General features: G+C 53.0%; 1 protein-coding gene across 5 annotated transcripts in view; it reads right to left on the minus strand.

Annotated features, from left to right (window-relative positions):
• Positions 1–18,275, minus strand: part of TET3 (tet methylcytosine dioxygenase 3) — a 105,699-nt gene that overhangs the window by 85,954 nt on the left and 1,470 nt on the right. For 2 of the 5 annotated variants that reach the window (XM_040458500.1, XM_040458498.1), the window contains exons 2-3: positions 17,072–17,811; positions 2,984–3,040 (exon numbers count right to left, since the gene is read on the minus strand). In XM_040458500.1, the coding sequence (XP_040314434.1) occupies positions 2,984–3,040; positions 17,072–17,374 (360 nt within the window). In that variant the 5' untranslated portion in view covers positions 17,375–17,811. Of the gene's footprint in view, positions 1–2,983; positions 3,041–3,353; positions 3,467–17,071; positions 18,069–18,130; positions 18,240–18,275 lie in introns of those variants that run through there. The other 3 variants (XM_040458499.1, XM_040458496.1, XM_040458501.1) reach the window with 3 other exon arrangements.

Genomic DNA, 18,275 nt, shown 5'->3' on the forward strand with positions numbered 1-18,275 from the left:
TTTCCACTAGACGCTCACCAGTGGCTGGAGAATAGGAAGAGCAGGCAAGAAAGATCTAGTACGAATCACCCACGGTGTGTGGATCACAAATCCTCAACAAAGGGGGATTTCTGCAGTGGTCCAAAGGAGAGACAGAAGGCAGAGATCCCGGGCATAGTCCCAAAATAGTTTCCAGACATCCTCAGCCAGTTGAGGATTCCCATGGGGCAGAGCGTGGGAGCAGCGTGGGAGCCCGAAAGCAGGGTGGCCTGGAGCTCTCGGCACTGGGCACTCACTCCTGTCCAGGCTGCCAAGAAGGAGGTGGTGGCAACAGTGTGTGCTGTGGCATGTTCCTCAGGATATCATGGGCACACACATAACACACTAGCCAGTTAAATGACAAACTGCGTTTATCAAGCTCAACTCTATGCCTGTGCGAGGCATCACTTACGCACACCCTACATCATGGATATTCCTGAAACTCTGGCGGGACTGAACACACAGCAGACGAGCACATTCCCACCTCCTGCTGCATACCATTCACCCATGAAGTTTACCTATCTCGCACCCTTACTATGGGAGCACAGACTCTGACATGTGACACCCCCTCGTCCCATGTCCCAGAGTCTTGGCCTGAACTCAGAATGAGCTCACACACCAGACACATCTTCCTATACCACGACCTGCTGAGGGAAGAAGACTGCCTCATCTGGGTATGTGGGACCTCACCCAACCCGCCACCTAAGGAAACTCCATGTGGGGGAAAGGCAGCACCAGGAAAGGGGCTGGCAGGGGGGTGGTCAGATCTGAGTGCTTTCTGGCAATGCCCAAGCCGAGCCAAGAGGAGGCTAGGATTCTCAGACAGACGACTCAACAATAAAAACAAGCACAGACACAATCTCAGAACTTTAAAAACCAAGCCAGCTCAGGCCCTGCTCTGAGAAGAGGGAAGGAGGAAGACGTGTTTGAAAGGCTTCCTCTACTTTTGCAAGTAGCCTCTGCCGCATGCCCACAACACCAAAGGTTGAGGTATTAGGCTGGGAGCTTCCAGCAGCACTGCAGGGCCAGCAGAATGCAGGCAGGGAGAAACGGAGAACACACTTGGAAAGAGCTGAAGAGAAGCCATCGCTAGGCAGGAGGGGGGTGCTTTGGGGAGTAAACAAACCTGCCAGCAGTCCTTCCTCCCAGCAGAGAGGGAAGCTCTGGCTGACAAGGCCGGAGACACAGAGGAAGGAGGGAGCTGCCCCCTGCCCTGAGCCCATCTGTCCTCATCCCCTTGTCCTGTTTTCCCCAGGGTGGGGGGAAGAACAGGTGCACTCCATGATCTCTGTGCCCACAGCCCTCAATAGGACACACGGTGATTACAGCTCCCCCAGTCAGCAGTGGGAGGCCAGGGAAGGAAGCGGAGGTGGAACCGGGGGTTCTGCTCCGGAGAAGAGAGCGAGTGAGCTCACAGCTCTCTCCTCCCCACCCACAGCACCGCCAGTATCAACCACCCTCTGCTTGCCTCAGGGGCCGCCCACTACTCCCAGCCTCACCAAGACGTGCCCAGCTCCCCAGGGGAGCTAATGCCACCTGGCTCTTCTTCTTCCCCCAGAACAGGTTTCAGAAGCAAAATTTATGCCCTCCCCTAAGCACTTCCTTGCCTCAAGTTCCTTGGGAGGAGTCCAGGGAACCACCCTGGCTCCTGATCCACCCGGCAGCCTCACCCAGGAGCCCCCATCCCACGTGGGGAAGCAGAGCCCCTCCCTGCCAGCGTCCCCACCCAGGCAGTGAGGCGGCAGGGTGCCACTTCCAGCACCTCCACAGAGCTTCCCACAGCTTTCCCAGGAAGTGGGAGGAGGATTTCCAGGGACCAAAGTCTAAAAGCATCCAGGGACTACAGCAGCTCGTCTACCTGCTACCCAAGCAACCTGATTCCCCCAGCTCCCCATAGGCTCCATGGGCCAAAGGGGAAAGAAGAGCTGAGCCAGGGGCAGGGACAGGCTCCCTCCCTCCCAGGAGAAGTCCCCTCCGTACTGCCCTTGCCCAGCACTCCTTCCCCAGCCTCTCTGCTTGGACTTGAGAGGCAGCCACATGAAACTGCCTCCTGCTCAGTTTTCCCCACCCTGGGCCAGCAGAGGATACTGCTGAGTAATCCCAAACACTCAGCGGGTCCCTGGCCCTGAAAAGAGGGGCAAAGCCCAGGGAAACCTACTGATCCTGGTCCTTGCCAATCTGAGAGGAACATCTGTATTCCCTAGTAATGGCTGATACCCCCACCAGATTCTGCCCTGCCCCAAATACCCGAGTCCTGGCCCTCAGGCGATCACATGGAGAAGCTCAATGCCCCCTTCTCCGCTTCCCACGCACCTGGTAACATTCCCTTCCCAGTCCCCGAGACACCAATCTGCACAGAGTAACAGCCGCCCGCCGGATTCCCAGTCATGATATTGCATCAGCCCCCACCCTACCCAAAATATCCTCACCCCCACCACCTCCTCTCATCTCCAGCCATCTCCATGGTGACAGCAGCATGACTAATGACACCCTATCAGCTTCAGACACAGAAGCACAATCCCCCCTCCCCCTGAACCCCCCCCCCCCCGGGATTTCTGCAGGTTGGATGCTAACCAACCCAGCAGCGCCAGGGACATTCTCGAGAGATTTCCAGAGGCCAGGGTGGGGAGTGGGTTGCATGTCTTAAAAAAAAAAAAAAAAAAAAAAAAAACAACAGTTCAACAAACCCAATCCCAACTGCACCCAAACCATCCAGCTGAGAAAGCAAAAAGAATCCAAACAAAACCCACACAGGCCTGAGAATTCATTGGTCGCCCACACCCCCGCCACCCCTCCCCCTCAGCTGCTGCTACACACACAGTGGGAGATTAAGGGATCACCAGAGGAGACCCTTTATTTTTATCCAATCCAGTCAAACACTTCACCCCCACCACACACACACACACACACACACACACGCACGCACGCGTGCGCGCGCGCGCACGCACACACACACACAAGGTACCTTGACAGCAGCCCCTTGTCCCCACGGCCCGGCTCCTTCACCAGCCTTTATTTCCACCTGCAAAAGAAGCCAGAGAGACTGATGAGCCCGGCTGACACCAGCAAAGAAGCAAAGTCCTTCTGCTGCACACCCCCAGCACCACTGCAGGGGAAGGAGGAGAATGGGAGGGAGGGGGCCTCGGAAAGAAAGGATAGCAGGGACCATCTTCCTGCCTCCAGCTGCCGCCCAGACTCTCGGTGGATCTGCTCATTCGCCTTCCTGTGTTTTTGTTTTCATTTCTCCTCTTTCCACCCTCCAGAGATCCAGGAGGGCACTGCCCCTCCTCCTGCGTCCTGTCTGGCCTCGTCCCTCCCCGCCCTGCCCGCTCTACCTCGGCCGGCCTCCTCTGGTGCATCGGCCGGCGGGCCTCCCATTATCCCCGCCGGAGCACACGGAGGGAGGCACTGCAGAGGAGGCGGCGGCCAGCTGCCGGCTTGGCTCCCCTCCCCGCCGCCGGCGAGGCTTGTGTGGAGGGGGCGGCGCGCTCGCCAGCCAATCCCCGTGGCCCGCCGGGCGGGGGCAGGGCCGCCGGGGGCTGGACCTGCCCAGCCGGGAGGCGGGGGCACCGCCAAGGGTGCCGCGGAGCTGCGCTGGCTGCTGCCCAGGCCTGCCGCCGCCGCTCCCAGGCCCGCCGGGGATCCCGGGGCACCCCACTTCCTCCCGAGTAGGGGACCCTGAAGGTAATACCCAGGGCGTCTCCTGCATCTCCGGGGTCAGAGATAACAGACTGCGCCTGAGGTCGAGCTGGGGCGGACTGGTGGGATTCCCCCTCCAGCCACTCTCTAAGCCCAGGAACACTAGCACACTGCCTCATCCCGGCGGCAGCCAGGCCGGTGCCAGGTGCTAGGAGAAGAGAGCCGGAGGAGTGACAGCCTCTGCAATCTTCCAAGAAGAAGAAGAAAGCCTTGGCACTATGAACCTTTACCCCATTTTTGCAGATGAGGAAACAAGGCAAGGCAAGTAAAGGAACTTACCCAAGGTGACAATAGCTAGAACACAGCAGGGTTGGGACTCCAAGCCAGGTTCATCTGGCTCTAAAGACCAGACTCTTAACCCTTAAAAACAGTCCTGCTCCTCCCTCCCTCTAGCGCCCACCTCAGAAAATAGACTTCTTGAAGCCCACCCACACTGCCTGTGGCTCAGACTCATGGAGTCAGCCTTGCCCTCCCCATACACACCAACACCCACAGCTCACCCTAGATCACTCATCCCTCATGCCTGAACATACCCCACCCCATCCAGACAGCCTCCTCCACCACTACCACCAGTAGGATGTTTCCTCCTCTCTCAGAAAGGTCATGGATGAAGGTGGCCCTCCAGGCCCCAGAGCCTCCCCAGACCTCAGGACTTTCTATCCCCAGAAAAGGCTGAGGAGGGGAGGTGACCCAGACCCAAAAAACCCTGGCCTCCAGTTCCTGGACTCTGAGCCTTTGAAGCCTACAACAACCCGGAGACTAAAAGGGCAGCAGGAGAACAGAATGGGGAGAGCAAAGTCTTACAAACCACTCCTGGATTTAATTTCCTGGGTATCCCTGAGCACACCCTGCTTCACCCTATCTCCTCCCTGTAGCTGAACACCCCAAAGTTTCCACCTCCTGGGAAGGGGACTGCCACAGACTCTGGTGCTCACACATCTGGTTCGGTTCCCAGCTCCATCACGACCTAGCTGCAGCACCTTGGTGGTGTTACTTTACCTGTCTTAGCCTCACTTTGCTCTTCTGTAAAATGGAACTACAAACAGTAGCTAACTCATGCGCAGCCAGGAGGATTCTATGAAGAAATGCAGCTGCTACTTCTTGAGAATCTTACAGATGAAGAAGCTGAGGTCACAGAGGAGAAGTGACTGGTAGGACTAGTTAGGATCTGTGAAAGCCCCTGTTTCAGTGATGTGTTCTGCTATCCGCTCCACCATAGATGCCCAACTGCTGCGCCCTCCACGGGGCCCCAAGGAGATACTCAGAATGGGATGAGCTGCCTTGGGAGAGACAGCAAAGCTGGCCTCTGGTGAGGAGACTCCAAGAGGCACTGCACTGGGGCCTCACCCCTGGGGATAAAGGGCAGCCCTCATGGGCTCCTCCCCAGGGCAGGTAACAAGGTAAAGGCAAGGAGCAGTGTCCTGAGCCATGGCTCAAGATGGAAAACGGTTTCTGCACCCCCTAGCTCTTACCTTGGCCAAGCCAAGTGAAGTTCTTCCTTTATTCTGGTCCCCAGAACCCCTGGCCCGCCCACCCACACCACACACAGTCTGCTGCTAGATAAGAGTGACTAACACTGCTTGGACAGTAACAATTAATACTGTTGCTGCTGCGGCTGCCACAGTTTATCAAGCCCCTGCTACGTCCCAGGCCCTGTGCCAATTACGCTCTAGGAGCATCTCATTGGACTTACTCCACACACAACCTCATCTTTAACGGAGAAGCAGACTTAGAGATGTTAAGTTACTTGCCCATCAACACACAGCTGGTGGGCAGTGAGCTAGAATTCCAATCTATGCTTTTCTCATTCCAGTTCTTTAATCCCTCTCTCTGCCAATCCTGGGGAAACGCAAAAAGGGATAGGGTCATTTGAACCTAACCACTTCCCTTCAAACTATGGGTCTGAGAATAGTAATGTTTTTCATGCCTCAGAGACTTCTTGAAGCTGCTCCTTGACTCAGTTCCCCTCCCCTTCTCCCCCCCCCCCCCCCCCCAGGCCTGGTGCAAGGCTTCATCCAACTGTCACCTCCCTCTGAGGCTTTCCCAGTTCATCTAGCTTCTGTGAGTATGCCCCATTCCTCCAAGGGCCTCATAGCGCAGTGCACAGCCTTTCCTCCAGCACCAGTCACAACCAAGTGCAGTTATTTATTTACACGGCGGTCTTCCCCACGTGGGCGGGGGCCCTGTCTTCCCCACTTTACTAGGCTCTGCACAGAGCTGGAATGTGCTGAGCTGACTTTCTAGGCAAGGAGGGAGGAGAGACAGGGGGTTGGGCACTGAAATGGAGACGCCACTCTCCCGGTTGACCTTCCCTTTGAGGTCCCCAAGGATCAGAGGGACACCTGCTCTCATGGGAGGGCAGGACCTGCTAGAACTAAACTACAGCTGAGTCTCAGCCAGCACATATCTTCCTCACCAGCCTGCAAGAGCCATTTGGGCTGCTTGACCCCCACTCCCACCCCACTGCTAACTCAGTCCTACCCCACCCACAGGTCCTGGCCCACCCCCCAGTAGCCTGCAGATACTCTAGAATAGCCCAGGGTCCCAGAGGCAGTCCACCTGCTCCCATCCCATCTCTGTCCCACACTGGAATGCCAGGGCTCTAAGGAGTCACAAAGGTGCATGCTCCCAGCAGAGACACGCGCCATACCCCCACAATACAATCAACTATCTCCCATCTCTATTGGCCTTTCTACATTTTGGTCTTCTCAGGGACTAACCCAGAGGTACTTGGGACCCCTGGGGACTGAGGGTTCCTCCCCACTTTCTATCATGACCCCAGTCCCACTATACTCCCAGCAAGAGGAATGGGGCTACAGCCCTCCCCACTGGGGAGAGGCAGATGGATTCACTCACTCTCAGAACACACAAATTACCCAATACTGAGAACCTCAGGAACACGGATACCCACAGGCCGGAAACCACACTGATATACAAAGACTAGGGAATGGGGACACATCCAGACATAGATTCAGGAGCCTGTACAGGAACGTCAAACAAACATCAACCTCGTTGTAGGGCCCCATACTTGGAACATGATGTATCATCTCTTACTTAATCCTCAAAACAAACCAGGGAAACAGGAGTTATTCATGCCCATTCTAAAGATAAGAAAAATCAGTTTACAGGATGGTCAAGCACCTTGCCTAAGGTCACACAGTGAGAGAATGACTGAGCAGGGCTCTTGCCACCCCTTAACTTGCAGTGATACAGTTGGGGCTGCTCTGTGTAGTTCTATGATTTTCATATCAACTTACCTCTTCTAGAGTTGGCAGGAGGTAGACAGACTTGTCTGGCATAGCTGTGTCCCGAATGAGGTCATTCCCCACAAAGCTTTCCTTTAAAGCTCAGTTCAAGACCCACTTCCTCCAGGAAGCCTTCTAGGGTTACCCCAGTCCTCTGCCAGCTGACAGCACTTCTAATGTTTCTCATTTGACACTTGCTACCGATATTTGTCCCTCTGGGTGTCCTGCCTCCTCAACCAGAATGGTTGGAGTCGTGACTTCCCCAAGCCCCTGAGGGGTTTTGCGCACACTGAAGGCACCTGGAGTCAACTGTGGGGGAGTCACACCCTCGTTTCCTTCCCTCTCCATCACACAAAGGATCCTGCCAAAGAAACCCAATACCCCCTCCACCTTCAGAGCCTATGTTTGAAGTCCCCGGTGTCCACGCATCAATTTCCACCCAAGTAATTGCAGCCCATCACACACATCATCCCCTATATTTGAAACTCTTTGCGGTTGTCATGGGAACTGCCTTTGCCTTCATTCACTGATCAGGCCTCACAATTAGCTTTGGCAGCGGAAGTCTGTGTCAACAGCAATCACAAGGAAGAGGAGGAGGAGATGGAGTGTGCAGTGTGCGGAGGAGAAGGAGAGGAGGAGAAAAGGTGCTTCTGGAGATGCAGCGGAAACAAACTGAACCCATGCACCCAGCAATGTCCGAGGGAATACTATCAGAACCAGCCAACAACCCCACCACAAGTTTCCATACTAACAAACAGAATGCACCTGCCCCCTCCCCCACCCCAGCTAACAGGTAGCAGCTGTAGCTCTGCCCACACCCTGCCCGCCCTCCTAGATGCTTGTGAGAAAGTCTTGCAGTCTACGAGCCGCATCTGGGTTTCTCCACCCCAACTACAACAGCCTTGGGCCACCAAATGTTCCAGGATCCAGGCAAACAACACGGACCTTAAGAGGTGGTTGAGAGGTGGGACAGGAATGCTGAGTGGCTTAGAAACCTGTGGACAGCGCCCATGGAGACTTCCAAGAGGAATTACCACAAAGCGCGTCTTACCTTTCACCCGGAGGACCTGGGAACACCCTCAGGTGGCCCGTTGCTGTCTGTCCGCAGCCTTCCACACCCTGCCACCAGCCATGAGCATTCAAGAAGCATCTCTACACACCTCAAGCTCAGGGACAATGCTCCCTTCCTCCTGGAAGCCCCCTTGTCCTTCACATATCGCTACACTGAAACTCAGAATCTGTCCCTTCCCCTCCCCACTGAGCCCAAAGGTAAGTAAGGCTCATCTCTGCCTTGGAGGCGGCCCTCTCTTATAGCCCTGACACACCGTACTGTAATTATTTGTTTCCATGCTTGTCTCCCTCCCCAGACTGTGAGCTCATTAAGGACGGAGTAAGCGCTGCCTCCTCTTTACCCGCAGCTGAGGCTCCAAGCGCGCGCGTGCCTTGCGCACAGCCAGTCCCAGGCAATTCTCTGAATCAGGCTGGGAAGGCAACTCGCAGGTCTACAAGTCAAAGCAGAGGACGTCCTGCCCATCCCCCCACCACTGAAAACTGTGGCCGATGCCAGAGAGAGGAGTTGCCCTCCCCCTCGCACCGGGGACGCTGTGAGGCCCGGGACCAAGGAAACATTCTGGGAAGGTGCCTCTCCTCCTTGTCCTAGCACTTAGCTCTTCCCAACACCCCACTCCTTACTGGGGCATGAATCCTTACCCTTGAAGAGCAGAGCAATCAATAAAAAGAGAAAAGTCAAGAGCAAGCCGCTCAGGGTCCTTCCCGCACGAATGGCTCAGAAGTGCAACAGAATCTAGTCCACTGCCTCAGTATTCGTTTTTGACCAGGCACCTCCACACCCTTCCTGAGGCTTCCTCTGGCAGTAATGAGGAGGGGTGGGGGCCTATGGGGCCCAGTGCAGTCTGGCACATACCCCCAAATGACTCTGCCCACTAGAATTTCCCTTCCATGTAGAAAATCCAGAATTGCTGCCCGACCAGCAGTGATAGGTACACTACTCTGTCCACGGACTCCCTGACAGGTGTGGGGAGGTAGGGCATACTGCACTTGGCTCTTGTACAGGTCAGAGCCAGCAGTGCAGGAAGATCTTGTGCAACCTGAAGCAAGCAGGCAACCCCCAGACCTGGGGTCACCGGAAGGCCAGCCAGTCACCCTACAATGAGCTGCCTGCCCGCTTTCTCTTCTCCCTCCCTCAAAGACCAATAAAAACTTAGGTTATCAGATTTCTTATGCAAATGACAGGAGACAAGGCCACAGAGGGGTGTGTCCACTCCAGGTGTGCCAGCAGCCTCCGCCCTGCACGGCCACACTCAGGTAGAGGCCCACGCAGCAGCCCTGAACGCCTCTCCCTGGAACAGCCAGCCGAGCTGCAGCACAGCTCAAGGAAGATGAAGGGGTGCCTTTCCTTTCTAACACCTCTCTTCCTGAGCATCTGCCCTCAACCCACAAGGGAGCTGCAAAGAAGTGATGGGAAGGAGGGCGTGGAAGTAGTGACAACTCCTGAGACCCCTGATGTGGCCTTCCAACTCTCCTGGTCCCCACACTGCCTTCTCCAGAATGAGAGGCTCAACGCTGAGAGGAGACAACAGGCTCAGGGCTAGATGTAAACATGGACAAGGTCCACCAAGGCCGCTGGTCAAGACTGTGGGCGTTAGAGACCACTTCTCCCTAGGGAGCTTCAGAGACAGCCTTTGATGGGGGGAGCCCCACCACATTTCTATTGTTATTCTTTCCCCATGGCAGGTAAATAAAACATGGCCCATGCCCTCAAGGAGAAGCAATGAGCTTCAGCGTGTGTTAGAACCCAGGAAAAGCACTATTCATTTCCACACCCTTCACCACCTACCTTAGGGTGGGGACAGGGATCCCAATCCAAAATATCCTTCTGAGAGCAGACAGCAGAAACCACGATCTCCCCAACCCAGATACAGATTTCAGTGAGGGCTCAGAGATCACAGGGAAACTCCATGTTCAATAGAACTTCTCATAATAATGGAAATATATCTTGTGCTGTCCCATACCCAAGACACTAGCCACTGAAAAGTAGCTAGTGCAACTGAGTTACCGAATTTAATGTTATTTCATTTTAATTAAAATTTAAACAGCCACACATGGCTAATGAATACTATACTGGACAGCTCAGGTAGGGCATATTTCTTAAATTTGGGGAGGCCATGAATACTACTGAGAATCTGCACAAAATCACTGACCCTCTCCCCTGAAGAAACACACCCCTCTACAGTCACATACCAATTGGCAGAAAGTTTCAGAAAGTTCACACTCTATTCCAACCTAGGTCTGCGATTAGGTCTGCGATTGTCTAGATCTTGACCAAAAACTTTTACGGCCTAAGAGAGGTGTTTCTTCTGCAATGTAGTTGTCTGAGGAATATAAAAACAGACCTGATGTTATACTCTACGGTCTTAGCAAGAGACACCAAACACAGAAGTCCCACCTGATACAGAAAGTCCTCATAAAACCCCTGCCAGTCAATACCCAGCCTCTACCCAGACATGTACAGGTACAGGTACAGGAAATGCACTCCTCTCTCAGGCCTGGCTCTCCACTTCTGGAATAGCTGTAAATGTCACATGATTCTTTTGTCTTTTATCTTTTTTTTTTTGTTTCAAGTAAGTTCTATGCCCCAAGTAGGGCTTGAACTCATGACCCCATGATCAAGAGTCATATGTTCCAACGACTGAGCCAGCAAGGCGCCCCTAGACGATTCTTTTTTTTCTAACATAGGTTCAATCTCCCTGCTTATAACTTCCACGCACTTCCAAAAGTTCTGCACACCCCTCTACACATAGAAATTGACTCCCTCTTTCACATAAGACTTACCTTAGCATTCCTCATTTCCAAGCGGCAGAGCCATTTCCTTCAGTCATCCTGCATGTGGCCACTCTGACAGATCGAGATAGGCTGTCAACATCTCTTTTAGAGTTTCAGCTCTTCTTACTTGCTAGGAAACCAGGGTTTCTTGCTTGTGCATTTTCTCTTTTTAAACAAGCACAATACCCTAGATTTACCCTGATTACATTCCATCAAGTTTGGTTGGAGCCCATTGCTCTAGACTGCCCCAATCTCCTTAACCCCTCGTTCTACCATTCAACTTAATACCTGCACTGCCACCATCAGCACGCCACCCCACCCACCTATCTATCTGACACACCTACTACTCCCTACCTACATCTTCTGAAGACGGTACACATGCTTTCTCCTCCATAAGTCTCCAGAACCTCCCATAAGACCAAAGGTTCTATAAACACACGTCTCCTCTTCACAACCACTACCAACTACTACTCTCTCATGGACTCCAAGATTCTGAGTCAGGCTGCTTAGCAGCAGACATCTTCTGAGAGCTCTTTCCTGACTATTCTAAACACACACACACACACACACACACACTTAAAGGGTTTTATTGATAACTCACTAGACTACAAAATAATGGGCACCAGAAGAACAAGAATAAACCTGAAGTAAATCTCAAGAGGATCTTGTCTCCCTGGCCTGCAGGTAAAGAAATGGATTAGTCACCTTCCTTATTCTTGTTGGCAACTGGAGTTCTCTACCTGTTCATCAAGATTGACTTCTGCCCCCTTCTCCAACTCCATCCCCTTCTCCCAGTCGCAGAGGCGCTGCAGATCAGCTCCTCAAACTCTCATGGACATACAAATCACGTGGGAATCTGGTAAAAGTACAGATTCTGATTCAGGACGTCCTAGATAGGGCCCAAGACTCTGCATTTCTAACAAGCTCCCAGGCAATGTCCATGCTGCTGGTCCACTGATCAGCAAAGGAGGATGTATGGTCGTTCACATACTCTAAGACTCAGGCAAGCACTCTGCAGAAGAGCCCAGGTCGGTGCCCATAACCTCAGTCTCTCAACTGCATCAGAGAATTTCCACTCTAACTAAACACCAGATACACCTGGGGTGCCCCAGCCCAACTGGGTTCACCACAGACCAGTTAAATCAGAATCCCTGGGAGTGGGACCCAGGGGATCACAATGTGGAATCCCTGATCCACGTGGTTGATAAAAAGATTGAACGGGCAGTTACCCCAGTGCCCTCTCTTCAGGATGACTTTAAATCAAAAACCAACCCTCTGATCTGTCCAAGAAGCTGCAGGAGATACCATCATTTATTTGCAGAAATCCAGATTTATTAATTTGGCTGAACTGCTTTATAGAAAGCCAAAGGGACACCCCCACCTCCCAAGGCTCATCACTTGCCTTTCTAGTCTCCCAAACCATCTTTCTAACAATCTGCTCTAGAGCTGTCCAAAATTAACGTCAAGCTTATGCGTTTATCGTTTCCAAAATCTCTTTGAAGAATTGGACTTTCTGCCTGTCTCTGATCTTTTAGTCCTCTTTCAACCATCATAATTGCATAAAAATTGGCATTCTGTGAGCATATGTGAAGGTGTTCGGCAGGGAGTGAATGGCTCAGACTCAGGTTAAGGCAGCTGGCTGGCCCTCCTTTCCTAACCACACACGCTGCGGTCTTTCCCCAGCTCATTCCTCCCAACACGACAGGGGCCCGGTGGCTGTTCTCTGTCACCAGCTATGTACCCGAAGTTGTAAGCCTACACTTCCTTCTCATTCTCGCCGGGAATATATAAAAGACGTTTATTGTCTTGAGTATTTTCCACCAGCCTCAGCACATTCTGGCCACTGTACTTCCTGACACTCCTCTTAAGGGGTCAGGCCACTCCTCAATCTGCCTTCCGTGACACACACCCCCTTTCCGCATAAGGAGCATGGTCTTCCACCATCTGCGCTCACACAACAGCAGCCCATGTAGCCACACAGATGGCTCAGTTCTCCCAGGGTCCCATCACCTTCCTCCTTGGGGCACCATTCAGGACTGTTCCGTCAGCATTTCCTTTTTAAAGAGCAATCCCATCCTTCCAGCTAACTTCCCTTTTAGTCTGTGGGCCTGGGGTTAAAAACTCTTTGCATTTGAAAGATGATTTCTGAAGTCTGTGGTAAATGCCGCTCCTTGCCCAGTCTTCACTCTGGCTTCACAAAGGGGGAAGATGGGGTTCCTTTCTGTAAAGAATTTCATCACTTCTATCTTACCAACTACTTCTCCCTTTTGCTGGTGGGAACTGGTGCCAGCCTGAAAGCATCCCTCCCCACAGCCTCTGTCTTCAGGAACATTGGACTACCGACAGGAAAGGCAAGAATTGGTAGATACTCTCGTATTGTTGAGAGATCCCCTATTTTGAGGTATCTTGTCTCAAAACGGCAATAGAGAGCTGTTTCAGCCACTAAATCCACTTGGCTGAGAGCTAGATGGTGTTTTCACACTATATATATTCCCATCTCTCTTCATTTTTCACCCACAGTGTTCTCAATCATGCTTCCAACCTTCCACACATGTTTTTCCAAACAGGATTTGTTTGCTTTTTCCATGGTTATTCTCCTACCCTTCCTATCAGGTGCTCACCCACGAGCAATTTCTCAGGCCCAAGAAGGCCCAAGACCACAGCAGCTCCTTGCTCCTGGGTGTTTAACCTCCTTCCTCAGCAGAGAGGCTGGCAAATTCTTCCCTCCTTCTGCCTGGCTCCATGGTTCTTTTATAAGCAAGCTAGTAGATGTCTTGAGATAAACACCTAATTTGTATTATATCTTTACAATTACGACTTAGAGATGAATGAACAATCATTTATGCGTGAAGGTACCACACTGTTTCCGTTTCTTCACCCATCTCCACCCCCGCAGAGTTGAGGCTAATTCCCAGCCATCTTCCCTAGATGTTCTAGGAATGTGTTGTCACTGCCTTTTGATTACCTACTATGTGCCAGACACTATGCATATTTTAATCTCCATTAATCCTCACAACAACCCTGCAGAGAAAAGTTACCCCATCTGACAAATGAGAAACCAATGCTCAAGACAGTAAGCAGCACAGGGCTTACTTTGGGGTCTGAGGCCTACTTTGTCTCCATACCCACCACGTCCTATCTTCTAATTAGACATCTTCTTTGTGCTACAAGCCACGACTCAGGTGAAAAGAATGTGAAGTCTAACAGTCTCGGACATCAGCCTAGGATCTAAATTCTTCCTGCCACTAGAAAGGAAAATCACGGTACAGGAATAAACCACTTGAAGGTGTTTACCTCACTTTTGGTCCCAGAGAAGCAGTCACCTGGTTCTGGTGGGGGGGGGCCCTTCCCTGGGAACTGTTTCTAGTCTTAAAATGCTGAACTTCTTTTCTGAGTGAAGGGGCTCCACAGCACCTCCCCCTTCACACACACACACTGCAAAAAAGAGTGAGGAGCAGAGAAACCCAAGATAACGTTCCCCCTTACAGAATGACACAAAGCAGTTGTCAGACAGCTCAAAGAAGCAGGGGGAGGTGGAGACAGGCTGGAAGGAAAAGGTGCGTAGAAGAGGAAATGCCAGGGAGCAGGGATGCAAGGAGATGGACTGGTTCCCAGGAGACTCCTGGATGCTGTGTCTTGTCCCACCTGAAGAATCAGGGCCAAATTCTAAAGTCCTATACCTGAGCCGGGGGGAAAAAAAAAAAAAAAAAAACACTCTGATGCCAGTAACATGTCTCCCCCTTTCCCAACCTCCCCAATCCTGGGACTCTCCTGTGACATGGTGACATGGCTGCTCCGATCTAATGGTTAAGGTCCCAGCAGTCCCCCCCGGGGCTGGTTCTCTTGGACTCACTCAGGCAGAGCCTCTCGGGGCGTTTCTTGGCTCCGTGACTACGCCAGAGATACATTCATTAAATGCAGTGTAGCCTGGACAGTGGTTCCCCTGCTTTCGGCTTTCACGGACCAATAAAAAAAGTTGTGGATGTAGACACTAGTTACCATTTTATATTTTACCAAGTAAAGATTTAAAAAAAAAAAAATAGATTTACTTTCTACCAACACCTTCGAATTGTAAAAGATACTGCATTTTGAGCATCAATTAGAAAGGCCCTATCCTTAAAACAAGTCAAAAATAGTTTTAAGAAAAAAGGTCACTTCATTGTCCCCTTTCCACGGTTTCTCTAGAAACCAAAGAACTTTGTTGCGGGCCAGCGCTGGTCTATACACCAGTGTGGAGTCCTTCTGTCTTGGGACACCACGGGCCACCAGCCACAGACCCTGGTGGCTGAGATGGGCAGCCATCATCGATGAGCTCTACATGGATACAGATCTCTCAGCAGGGCTGTGTCTAAGCCTCAGCCAACCCAGATCCCTGTATCTTAACCATGATCACCAAGCAGCCCAGGTCAGCAGCTTATGCAGGAGGATGACAGGACACTGGCCTCACTCCCTGCCCCTTTCACTCAGATGTGTGCATCAGTGCCATAAGAAAAGCTTAAACACAGTTCACCAGGTCCTCTACTTCCAGGAACACCCAGTTCAGAAAGCTCAGCCCCCCTACTCCTCAGGTTTGATCACAGGAGGAGTGGAGTGAAACAAAGAGGGTGACAAGATGGGATGGATGCCTCAAGGAAGCAAGCAGAGGAACCAAGCTTTAAAAGTAGACCGAACAACTCTTCCTTACTCCAAAACACTAGATCTCATGCCCAAGAGTGAGGTCTACCCCTGCTCTTCCCCTGCTCCCTTTCAGAAGTGACCCACAGGGCCCTGGGCCAGCAGGATGCCAACTCCCCACAACACCAGCAACATACAGGGACCGGACACTGCTTCCCAGCTGGGGGGGGGTGGGCCCCCGAGGGGGAGCTGCACATGTGATCCAGATGTCTGCTTTCATCAGAGACCAAGGAAACAGAGCACAGAGTCTGTGGTCCTGGGCCGCTATATGCAGCTTCCACAGGAGTGGACAAGAGAAAGTGAAAAGGGGCAGAAGACATCCCAGCAACACCCACTTCCCTGCCCCCAACACTTGGAGCTCTCTTCCCAGCCACAGGACCACAGCCCCACCAAGCTCACGGCACAGCTGGGCGCTCAGCGGACAGGGAAATCCCGAGCGCCAGCCGCCAGCCCATCGAAGCCACAGGTGCCCTAGCCCTCAGAAGCGCGGCGGCTCCCAGCCCAGCTGGAAAGGGCTTCAAAGGCCATCAAGCACAACCCCTCCATTTCCCAGGGGAGAAGACAACCCCGGAGAGGGGGCCTGAGTTGTCTGAGCCCTTGGACAAATCAGTGGCGGAACACAGGAGCCCCACAGGCAGCGCAGGCCTCCGGCTCTGTCCAGCGCCAGTTCCGCTGCCTGGAGCGACCTCAAGCCGCTACACCGCTCTCCCGAGCTGCTCAACTTCGCTCGGCCCTACTTCTGCCAACTCTGCGCTATGGAGGCTGCCACCAACCTCGTGCTGGCAGCCAGCCACCAGAACAGAAGGGAACGATGGCCAGTGCAGGGTCACTACCTCTCCGCTTCCCCCTTTCATTTCGTCCCCACTCCTCCTTTCCTCCCTCCATCCCCCTATTCCAAATGAAGGCAGTACTCTTCCCTGAGCTGGACAGTGTCTCAAAAGCACATCATTCATTCATTCAATTAGTATCTGAGTGCCGACTACACATCAAGGAACTGAGCCAGGTCCTGAGAACACAGAGATAAAGAAAAGTCTTGGACCCGAAGAAGTCCTCAGTCCAGTAGGGAAACCCAAATCATGGGTTGTCATTAAATCTCCAGTTCCAATAGGCTCTCCTGCTTTCTGAGAAAAACGGTGGTACTCGAGAAAGGGTTTAGGAAAAACAAAACATCCCATTCATCAGGGCAGCACAAAAGCACCCTGTCACTCCAAATCTTTCTTTCCAAATCCACCCCTTACCTGACACCATCACTCCCATGCCACCCAAGCATTGGTGTGACCTTGAAATACATCTGAGGCTTCAAGTAGGGGACACACACACACACACACACACACACACACAACTTCTAGAAATAAGGCTGGGTATGTCCTCCATCAAATGCAAACATCAGAGAGGAGCGTGCTAGCTGGAGACCCCCGCTCCGTGGTTACTCTCTTACAAACTGTCAGCAAGACAGCTCCCACACATGGCCCCAGTGAAAGTTAGACCAAAAGGATCAGCATGGTAGACTGGGCTTAACCGTCTTCAGCAAGACCCTGTGAGGACAGCACCCTCACGGCAAGGGCAGGGTAGCCAAACAAGGGCCAGCTTACCTCCTTGAGAAGCCCCACTTTTTTCTTCAGCACCTCACACTTGCGCAGTTTGCAGATCTGGTGCGTGCGGCGGTTGGTGCAGCTGGTGCAAGCCCCGCAGTTTTCCAGCCGCCGGCACGGCTCACAAGTACCACACCGTTTTCGTTTCTTTCGCCCATCTCCACCCCCTCGGAGTTGGGGTTCACTCCCGGCCATGGGGAGCCCAGGTCCCTGGAAACCCCCTACCATCACCTGGCCCTGAGGGAAGTCATAAAGACCTGGCAGGTCCGGTTGGACTGCCAGGGGCACCTGAAACTGGCTCATGACGCTGCCAGAGGTAGGGGCATAGGTGCCAGAGTAAAGCCACGGTCCAGCTTCTTGCCTGCCTGCAAAGGCCACCACCAGGTCCTTCTTTCCTAAAACAGTCAAGAGTGTACGCGGGTGAAGGGTGAAGGCAAGTAACTCCAGACTCCAGGATGGGCGCCTCTTCTCAACCCCTCTTCACCTCCTCTGCAGCAGTCTGATAGGGCTCAGCTGGGGGCCACTCTCCCAACTGCTGGGGCCCAGGATCTGGGGCAGGACACCAGCAGCGGTCCCCAGAGAAGGGATCATCTTGACTGGGTGGGTTCTTCACCCTCACCCACCCTGCACCCAGGCATGAGGTGAGCAGGTGAGTGTGTGGTGGGGGCTGGGCAGGGTGAGGAGTTTCTCCTCCTGGTAATTGTCCTCTGGGGTCAGGATGATGGAGAAGGCAGCGCTGCCTAAAAGAGAGACAGAAAGAGGAAGCGCATCACTTGAGGCTCAGGGACAACTTTCACATGTTACCTCTTCCTGCTTCTGGAAGGAGAGAAAATGGGGGAAGAGAAAGGGCTTGCTCAAATGAAGTCCTGCCCAGAACCTCTGGCAGGGCGCACCAGCACCCGCTCCCTGCCTGGGGGAGGAGGCCTAGCGCCTGATGGGGTGCTGAGGGAACCTGCTCAACGAATTTAAAGGGGTGGTCAAGGTGAGAGGTCTAATAAAGTTGTCCTCTGCCCCACCCCCACGGGCTTGGGAGAGTTTCACCAAAATTCCCACACACACCCCTCACTGGAGGTCGCTAGGGCCTCCCCAAGGGAGCAGAGCTTTCAAAATAAAGTTTGCTGAGAGCTTCACTCGGCGGGGCTGCCCGAGCGCCCCCAGCACGGAAGCGGCCTGGACAGGGGCGCGCCCGGGGTAGCCCGCGCCG

Source organism: Herpailurus yagouaroundi, unplaced genomic scaffold (assembly GCF_014898765.1).
Source record: "Herpailurus yagouaroundi ecotype Mexico unplaced genomic scaffold, PumYag 221, whole genome shotgun sequence".
NCBI classification, from domain to species: Eukaryota; Metazoa; Chordata; class Mammalia; order Carnivora; family Felidae; genus Herpailurus; species Herpailurus yagouaroundi.